The sequence below is a fragment of the Rhinoraja longicauda genome, chromosome 5 (assembly GCF_053455715.1).
Source record: "Rhinoraja longicauda isolate Sanriku21f chromosome 5, sRhiLon1.1, whole genome shotgun sequence".
NCBI classification, from domain to species: Eukaryota; Metazoa; Chordata; class Chondrichthyes; order Rajiformes; family Arhynchobatidae; genus Rhinoraja; species Rhinoraja longicauda.
Window position 1 is genome coordinate 15,854,736 of NC_135957.1, and position 10,472 is coordinate 15,865,207.

The 10,472-nt window shown below is 43.9% G+C and overlaps 1 protein-coding gene across 1 annotated transcript in view; it reads right to left on the bottom strand.

Moving 5' to 3' along the window:
• Positions 1 to 1,834: 1,834 nt before the first annotated feature.
• The window catches only part of efcab12 (EF-hand calcium binding domain 12), a 50,839-nt gene continuing 42,201 nt past the window's right edge, over positions 1,835 to 10,472 (bottom strand). Inside the window, exons 12-13 of the mRNA XM_078398964.1 lie at positions 3,659 to 3,760; positions 1,835 to 2,087 (exon numbers count right to left, since the gene is read on the bottom strand). Of these exons, the coding sequence (XP_078255090.1) occupies positions 1,835 to 2,087; positions 3,659 to 3,760 (355 nt within the window). The remainder of the gene's footprint in view (positions 2,088 to 3,658; positions 3,761 to 10,472) is intronic.

Genomic DNA, 10,472 nt, shown 5'->3' on the forward strand with positions numbered 1-10,472 from the left:
ATCCTACACCCACTAGGGACAATTTTTACATTTACCCAGCCAATTAACCTACATACCTGTACGTCTTTGGAGTGTGGGAGGAAACCGAAGATCTCGGTGAAAACCCACGCAGGTCACGGGGAGAACGTACAAACTCCTTACAGTGCAGCACCCGTAGTCAGGATCGAACCTGAGTCTCCGGCGCTGCATTCGCTGTAAAGCAGCAACTCTACCGCTGCGCTACCGTGCCGCCCAGCTTCTCTGCTGTATGATTCTATAACACATGACCTGAAGAAAATGCTGGAAATACTCAGCAGGTCAGGCAGCATCTGCAGAGAGAGATGTGTTAGACTTTACTTTAGAGACACAGCATGGAAACAGGCCCTTTGTCCCACTGAGTCCATGTCAACCAGTGATCCCCATACACTTGCACTATCCTACACACTAGGGACAATTTACAATTTTACAAAAACCAATTAACCTACAAATCTGCATGTGTTTGGACTGTGGGACGAAACCGGTCACAGTGAGAATGTACAACCTCCACACAGAGAGCACCTGTAATCAGGATCAAACCGAGACCTCTGGCGCTATGAGGCAGCAACTCTACTGCTGCACCACCGTGCCGACTTTTCCTAAAATCTCCTGAGGATGAATATTTGAATCATTTTACTATTCTTAATTGCAGTAAGAACCATGAAGACAGAAGTAAAAACAAGTTAAAATCTTAATATCTATATACTAAAACTCTTGTTTGTTTGTTTCTGAACTACAGCCAAAACGGTACTTGATAGCACAACAATTTTAGGCCCAACTTACTCACCGTTGTCCCTTTTGTGCTAATGGAAGAAGTTTCAATGAAATCGGTTATATTTTTTAAGTTACTCACATTTTAAAGTTTAAATCTATCTCCTAGGGAGGGAGGGGGGAGAGAGGGAGGGAGGAGGGTGGAGGGTTGGAGGGGGAAGGATAAGAGGGTGGAGGGGCATAGAGTGGGGGGGAGAGGCAGGGGGGAGGGGGAGGGGGGTGGAGGGAGGGGGTGGAGGGAGGGAGGGGAGGAGGGAGTGGGGAGGAGAGGGTGCTGCCAAAATACAGCCAAAGGGTATACGATAGCGCAACAATTTTTGGCCCACCTTACTCACCATTTGCCTGCGGTGTGCAGTATCAAGTTTCGTTCAAATTGTTGCGCTATTGTGTACCGTTTTGGGTGTATTTTGGACACATAAAATAAACCGCCATTTTGAACTAATACTTCCGTGTTCCATGTTGTCATTAAACGTGTGCTCCGTTGAACGATGACTCCTGAAGTAAATGCTCAAATTTTCTTCAAGTTAAAGTTTGACCACTCAATAATATTAAAATTGTGTATCTTTTTTTTTCATCAACCGCCGTCACAACGGGAACCCAACGGGTCCACGGGTCGTCTAGTATGAAATTAATCCTGAATGCCAACTTAAAACACATGACTAGGAAGTTTTATGTAGATCCAGAGACCTAGTTCTGTGCGGAGTGTTAGTTTTACCTGCCTGAGATGAATGAAATAAATAAAAGATGGGAAATATAAGTAAAATATTGTTTTTAATTAATTAAAATTGAATTAATGTGATGTTGAATCACTATTACTGAGCACAGAAATTTGAGGAGTGTTTTTAAGCTGCTAAGTTATGAAGGTAAAAGGATTTGTGTGGGATCTTGGTCTCTTATTTAATGCTGATCCTATGTTGACCAGATTCCTGCACACTATGCCTTTTCGCAGAAGTCCATGTTGCTTCCCATTTTTAGACAAGTTTCTGAGAGCTTCGCAGTCACAAGGGTCAAGCTGTAAGAACAGCCCAATCTACCCTGGGCAGGTTGATCAAAGCATGTCACGCTTCTTCATTTCAATATCTCCATACTTAACATATCCCTGGTCACTAATGGGCCAACTCTTCTCATTGTGATGAGTGTTGGAGCTGAAAGTTGTAGCTTTCGTGATCTTACTGAACAACACTTCCTCGTGCTGTAGCTTGGCATTTGGGAGGTACATGCGCACCTTTTCCAGCATGCGACCAGGCCAAAAGACGTCCTGTACAGAAGTTGCCACTGATGGGAGCTTCCCTTTTAACTTTCTGGCAAAGAAAATGAATATAAGGACATTCATAACATATGCATTTCAACAACAGTGAATGACATTTGCAAGCAGTTTTAATATTTTGAAATCTCTCATGACGTAGCATAGTAGTGCAGCTAATGACGCTGCTGGCTAACAGCTCCAGTGACCTGGATTCAATCTTGATGTCCCTAGTGTTGGTATGGAGTTTGCACATTTTCCCTGTGACCAAGTGGGTTTCTTTTGGTTGCTCTGGTTTCCTCTTGCACCCCACAGACCTATGGGTTGGTAGGGTGATTGGGCACTATAAAGTGACCCCGCTATGTAGGGAATGATAGATCTGGAGCAGTTGGTAGTAATGTGGGGAGAATAAAATTGAATTATTGTAAGATAAGTGTAAACAAGTGCTCGACGGTCAGCACAAACTCAGCGGATAAGCCCCAGTGTATTTACAGTAGTTACATTCAATTTAGCTTCATTCAGAGTCATTTAAAGTTAATTCATGGAAGTTGAGCTCGGACCTGTGGAATGTTCCTGCTGCACAATGTGACAATTTAGGGAAAACTCCAGGGTTACTGTATGCAAGAAGTGTACCTGTGCAGCTACTAGCTAATCACAATACGGACCTGGAGCTGGAGCTGCAGATGGATTCACTGTGAAGCAGAGATGTATGAGGATGACCCATTCAGTCATGTAGAAAGGCAATGGGTAACTGCCAGGCAGTGTAGAGGAAGGCAGGTGTAGCATGAATCTGTAGCCATCCCCCTTTCCTATGGATATACCTTTGGATGCTACCAGGGGAGATGTCTTCTTTGAAAAAGGTAGCAGCAGCAGCAACAATGTTCATGGCACCATTTGCTGTATAAGAGGGAAGGAAAATGTGTGGGAAGGTGTTAGTGATTAGAGATTTCATCATAAAGGGAATAGTTTGGCATTTCCACAGCCACAATTGAGACTCCAGGTTGACATGCTGCCTCCTTGATATGAGGGATGTCTTGAGTTGTTGAAAGTGATGAAGTCCCACAATCTGAAAATAGGGAGTTAAAAGATAAATTGAAAGGTAGAACTCAATCATATATTGGATAAATATGTCGTGTGAAAAATAGTGCAGAGAGAGGGGATGGGGGCGGGGATGGAAGTAAATCAGTCGTGAGACACTGGACTGATTCAGCAGAAGATTGGGAACACATGGACCAGTACAAACTGGATGGGTTACACCTGGGCAGGATTAGGGCCAATATCCTTAGAGAGTGCCTGCTGGGTTCAAACTAGAATGATATGAGAAAGGAAGTTGAGCAGGAAGACAGAGAAGGACACAAGGAGTGGAATCAAGACAGAAAAGTAAGAAACAATCTAATATTTGCCACATTCTTGCTGATTTTGTAAAGTTCCTGAAAATAATACTATGTGAGATGTCCACACTGTTCATATTGGAGGCTAACTGTGAACCTAACTTCACACACTGTGCAGACCTGGTTTGCCTAATTAGCTGGCCGACCATCACATGTTGCATTAGACTCTGAGCTGGCAGCAAGGTATGTGCTAAACTCAAAATCCCCACAACGTTCAACAATTTCATTCTGAACTAACCTTTTGAACTTCACATAATCTTCTGGTGCCATGTGTGATTGCTTGCTGCTCGTTGGAACCAGTACACTTGCATCAATGTTGCGATCTTGAGGTGGTGCGATCCTTGACATAGAGAAAAAAAATCCAGTTATAAAATTTATGAGATACATAGAGAGGGTAGGCTGTCAGAACCTTTTTGCCTGGGTGGAACTGTTAAAGGCTAGAGGGCACGGCTTTAAGGTCAAAGGGGCAAACTTTCAAGGAGATGTGCGGGACAAGTTTGTTATACAGTGAATTGTAGGTGCCTAGAACACGCTGCCAGGAGTGGTGGTGAAAGTAGATACAATAGTGGCGTTTAAGAGGATTTTAGATTGGCACATGGAAATGCAGGGAATGGAGAATATAGATAAGTTGCTGGCAGTAAAATATCGTTAAATTTGGCATTAGGTTCGGCACATGGTGGGCTGAAGGGTCTGTTCCTGTCCTGTACTATTCTTTGTCCTTTGTCTATGTCTATGCACATGAAGACACTTATGAAAAGCTGTTAGAGCACTGCCTCCACCACCTTCGTAAGCAATATACTGTATTCCAAACAAAACCACGCTCAGGGTGAAAAATAATTCCTCAGATCCTCTCTAACCCTTTTTCTATGCATTCCGTTGTTAGACATCTCCATTGGGGGAAAAAAGGTTCCCAGCATCCACTCTATACATGTCCCTCAAAACCTTGCATACCTTTATCGGGTGCTCCCTCCGCCAAGAGAACCAATCTTTCCTCCAACTGAAAAGTAGCATCCCAGGCAACATTCTGCACACTCTCCAGGGCAATTACATGCTTCTTATAGTGTGGCTTGCAGAACTGCACATAATACTCCGGCTGTGTCGTAACCAAACTTTTACGAAGTTGTACCATGACATCCATGCTCATATTCTAAGCTCCAATTAATGAAGGCAAGCATATGACTTCTTCACCATCTTACCTATCTGTCCAGGCACCTCTATGAACTTATCAAGCTAATGATAAGGTCCCTCTGTTCCTTAGTACTTCCTTGGGCCCCACCAGTATTAGTCCTACACTCACTGGACCTCCGAAAATACATAACATTGCATTTACTGAGATTAAATCTCATCTTTCATTACTCCACTCAATTTAACAGCTGATCAACATTGCAATATTCCCTAAGATTGTCTTCCTCACTGTCAGCAACAACATGTCAATGTTACTTTGGGATGCTTTTCCCTCTTGGGAGGGGCAGCATGGCTTGCTGTCATCTGAATGGTTTGTTGCATGTATAGACCAAAGACACAGTGAAGTGCGTGATCATTAAGAGGCCAGAGATTATATACACAATATAGAGATGTTGTAATATTTGTCAGCAATGCGATAAAAATTGTGGCAGAGCTGATGGTCAAGCCTTCATATCCCAACTGGAACCTTTTATTTACATTATTTTGATCCACAGGGTTTGCTCCAGGCTTTATTGTCAATTTACATGATGAATGGCCAGGCCCTAGGGCAAGGGTTCCCAACCTGGGGTAAATTGTGCCTACTATTATTGTTATTTGAACTTAAAATAATAATGTTAAAAACAGTATTTTAGAATTTCCCCTTTGCCGGTTGCTTTATTATGGTCGAAGTGTAAACTCAAATTACTGAACAAAACAGGGTGGGGGTAAATTTACTTTCAAAAAGTTGCCAGGGGTAAATGGGACGAAAAAGGTTGGGAACCCCTGCCCTAGGAAGTATTGTAGGACAGAGAGACCAAAGGGTACAGGTACATAGTTTCCTGAAAGTGGCGATAAAGGTGGCCAAAGCAATGATAGGTGTAGGTGGTACTTGCTTTCATTACACTGGCCATTGTGACCACGACCTGGAACGTCATGTCACAGCTTTATGAGACCTTGGTGAGACCACGTCAGGAACATTGCCTGTAGTTTTGGTCGCAATACCATAGTAAAGATGTAATTAAGCTGGAGAGGGTGCAGAAAAGATTCACAAGAATGTTGCCAGGACTGGTACAGTCTCCAAAGACGTACAGGTATGTAGGTTAATTGGCTGGGTAAATGTAAAAATTGTCCCTAGTGGGTGTAGGATAGTGTTAATGTACGGGGATCACTGGGCGGCATGGACTTGGAGGGCCGAAAAGGCCTGTTTCCGGCTGTATATATATGATATGATATGATATGGTGGGCTTGAGTTATAACAATAGACTGGATAGGGTGGGACTGTTCCTGGAAAGTAGGAGACTGATGGGTGATCTTAGAGAGGTTTATAAAAACATGATGGGCATAGATAAGATGGACAGTCACTGTCTTTTTCCAAGGGTAGAGGATGTTGTGATATTGCTAGGACTACTTTGTTGGTCACAAGGACTACTTTGTATGCCTGTGTATATAAGTGATTGGTGTGATTAGGCGGCCACTCTGGATCCAGGCGGCCTTGGAATAAACAGACTGGAGTTAAGCTCCACCATGATGTAGGTTAATTGGCTGGGTAAATGTAAAAATTGTCCCTAGTGGGTGTAGGATAGTGTTAATGTTGCGGGGATCGCTGGGCGGCACGGACTTGGTGGGCCGAAAAGGCCTGTTTCCGGCTGTATATATATGATATGATATGATATGATATGGAGGGCCGAAAAGGCCTGTTTCCGGCTGTAGATATATGATATGATATGATATGATATGATAACATCTTAAACATGTGTACTCGTGGTCCTTCCAGAGTCACAACAAAGGTACAACAGGTACTGGACCACGAAGTACAACAGAGGAGACTAAACTGTGGCTGTGGCTGTGTGGCTGCTGCAGGGAGCAGGGATTTAAAATTCTAGACCACTGCGATCTCTTCTGGGGTAGGGATGACCCGTACAAAAGGGACGGGTTACACCTTAACAGCAGGGGGACCAACGTTCTGGCAGGCAGGTTTGCTAGTGCTACATGTGTGGGTTTAAACTAAGTAGTGGGGGGGAGGGGTTGACAAATTGGGAGTATAAAGATGGAGTTAAAGGGGAAACGAATACAGGAAAAATTGCAAAAGACTCGACTAAATGGGAAGGAAAGTTTTAGATGGGATAAGAGAGAAAGGTCAGGGCCAATGGTGACCGGTGTGAGAGGGGAGGTAAATACCGAAGTTAAAGTGTTGTATACGAATGCGCGAAGTATAAAAAATAAAGTGGGTGAGCTTGAGGCTCAGTTAGACATTGGCAAGTATGATGTTGTGGGAATTACAGAGACATGGCTACAAGAGGACCAGGGCTAGGAACTGAATATTCAGGGGTATACAACCTATCCAAAAGACAGACAGGTGGGCAGAGGGGGTGGGGTCACTCTGATGGTAAGGAATGATATTCAGTCCCTTGCAAGGGGTGACATAGAATCAGGAGATGTAGAATCAGTATGGATAGAACTGAGGAATTGTAAGGGTAAAAAGACCCTAATGGGAGTTATCTTCAGGCCCCCAAACAGTAGCCTGGACATTGGGTGCAAGTTGAATCAAGAGTTAAAATTGGCATGTCACAAATGTAATGCTACGGTGGTTATGGGAGATTTCAACATGCAGGTAGACTGGGAAAATCAGGTTGGTACTGGACCCCAGGAAAGGGAGTTTGTGGAGTGCCTCCGAGATGGATTCTTAGAACAGCTTGTACTGGAGCCTACCAGGGAGAAGGCAATCCTGGATTTAGTGTTGTGTAATGAACCGGATTTGATAAGGGAACTCAAGGTTAAAGAGCCATCAGGAGGCAGTGATCACAACATGATAAGTTTTAATCTACAAATTGAGAGGGAGAAGGGAAAATTGGAAGTGTCAGTATTACAGTATAGCAAAGGGGATTATAGAGGCATGAGCTGGCTAGATTTGACTGGAAGGAGACCCTAGTAGGGAAGACGGTGGAACAGTAATGGCAGGTATTCATGGGAATAATGCAGAAGTTGCAGGATCAATTCATTCCAAAGAGGAGGAAAGATTCCAAGGGGAGTAAGAGGCATCCATGGCTGACAAGGTAAGTCAAGGACAGCATAAAAATAAAAGAGAAGTATAACATAGCAAAGAAGAGTGGGAAGCCAGAGGATTGGGACTCTTATAAAGAGCAACAGAAGATAACTAAAAAGGCAATATGGGGAGAAAAGATAAGGTAAGAGTAAGCTAGCCAATAATATAAAGGAGGATAGTAAAAGCTTCTTTAGGTACGTGAAGAAGAAAAAAATAGTTAAGACAAATGTGGGTCCCTTGAAGACAGAAGCAGGTGAATTTATTATGGGGAACAAGAAAATGGCAGATGAGTTGAACCGGTACTTTGGATCTGTCTTCACTAAGGAAAATACAAACAATCTCCCAGATGTTCAAGTGGCCAGAGATCCTAGGGTGACAGAGGAACTGAAGGAAATTCACATTAGGCAGGAAATGGTGTTGGGTAGACTGATGGGACTGAAGGCTGATAAATTCCCAGGGCCTGATGGCCTGTATCCCAGGGTACTTAAGGAAGTGGCTCTAGAAATCGTGGATTTCCAATGATCTATAGATTCAGGATCAGTTCCAGTGGATTGGAGGGTAGCTAATGTTATCCCACTTTTTAAGAAAGGAGGGAGAGAGAAAACAGGAAATTATAGACCAGTTAGTCTGACATCAGCGGTAGCAGTAACAGGATTGTTCCGAGTCAGCATGGATTTACAAAGGGGAAATCATGCTTAACTAATCTTCTGGAATTTCTTGAGGATGTAACTAGGAAAATGGACAGGGGTGGATGTAGTGTACCTTGACTTTCAGAAAGCCTTCGACAAGGTCCCACATAGGAGATTAATGGGCAAAATTAGAGCACATGGTATTGGGGGTAAGGTACTGACATGGATAGAAAATTGGTTTGCAGACAGAAAACAGAGCAGGGATAAATGGGTCCTTTTTAGAATGGCAGGCAGTGACTAGTGGGGTACCGCAAGGCTCGATGCTGGGACCGCAGCTATTTACAATATACATTAATGACTTGGATGAAGGGATTAAAAGTAACATAAGCAAATTTGCAGATGACACAAAGCTGGGTGGCAGTGTGAACTGTGAGGAAGATGCTATGAGGTTGCAGGGTGACTTGGACAGGTTGTGTGAGTGGGAAGATGCATGGCAGATGCAGTTTAATGTGGATAAATGTGAGGTTATCCACTTTGGTGGTAAGAATAGGAAGGCAGATTATTACCTGAATTGTGTCAAGTTAGGAAAAGGGGACGTACAATGAGATCTGGGTCCTAGTGCATCAGTCACTGAATGGAAGCATGCAGGTACAGCAGGCAGTGAAGAAAGCCAATGGAATGTTGGCCTTCATAACAAGAGGAGTTGCGTATAGGAGCAAAGAGGTCCTTCTGCAGTTGTACCGGGCCCTGGTGAGACCGCACCTGGAGTACTTTGTGCAGTTTTGGTCTCCAAATTTGAGGAAGGATATTCTAGCTATTGAGGGCGTGCAGGATAGGTTCACTAGGTTAATTCCCGGAATGGCGGGACTGTCGTATGTTGAAAGACTTGAGCGACTAGGCTTGTATACACTGGAATTTAGGATGAGAGTGGATCTTATTGAAACATATAAGACTATTAAGGGATTGGACACGTTAGAGGCAGAAAACATGTTCCCAATGTCGGGGGAGTCCAGAACCAGGGGCCACAGTTACAGAATAAGGGGTAGGCCATTTAGAACAGAGATGAGGAAAAACATTTTCACTCAGAGTTGTAAATCTGTGGAATTCTCTGCCTCAGAAGGCAGTGGAGGCCAATTCTCTGGATGCTTTCAAGAGAGAGCTAGATAGAGCTCTTAAATATAGCGTAGTCAGGGGGTATGGGGAGAAGGCATGAACGGGGTACTGATTGTGAATGATCAGCCATGATCACATTGAATGGTTCTGGCTCGAAGGGCCGAATGGCCTACTCCTGCACCTATTGTCTAAACCTTTAAGTTGAGAGGGGAAAGATTTAAAATGGCAAGTTTGCCACCTGAGACAAAGGTTTTTAATACAGAAGCTGGTGGGTATATGGAATGACCCGCCACAGGAAGTGGTAGAGGTGGATACAGTTACAACATTTGATAGACATTGCAGCCAGGTGCATGGATAGGAAGGTTTTAGAGGGATATGGGTAAAACACAAGCAAATGGAACTAGCTAAGATGGGGCATCTTGGCCAGCATGCATGAGTTGGGCTAAAAGGCTTATTTCCATGCTATATGACTCTTAGACTTGCATGAATTTATCAGCTACTAGAACAAGTGTGCCCGTTCAAAGCGGGCCCGTTGGGCCCGTCCCCACACCCCCCATTTTCTCCTCCCCCAGCCCCACTCTTACTCTCCCCACACCCTCCCCTTGGGCGGAGTCCCACTCCCCGGTCCCCATTCTCAGTCCCCCCCCCCCATTTTCTCTCTCCCAGACATACTCTTAGCATCATTTTGGGAGAGAGGAGAGAAGCAAGGGGAGAGAGGAGAGGTGCCTCGCTGAAAGCCTTCAATAAATCAGTAGGAGGGGGGTTGGGCGAGTTTTTTGACGTCACACGCTGAAGGCAATTGAAGAAACGGCTTTTTGTTTTTTTTAACTAAAACCTCTGTAACTTAAAAAATACGAGACCGAATCAAATAAAAAAATCATTTTCCAGCAGCGTTCAGCGTGGTGATTAAGGCGGTGCAAAAATCGTGCCGCTACTGCTCACTGTTTTTGCCGAAATCAACCGAAATAACTGAGAGGAAAAATATTCTGACTTTTAAACCTCTGTAACTTAAAGAATAAACGACCGAATTAAATTAAAAAATCATTTTCGGCAATCGTCCAGCGGTGTGATTAGGCGGTGCAAAAATTGTGGCGCCACGGTTT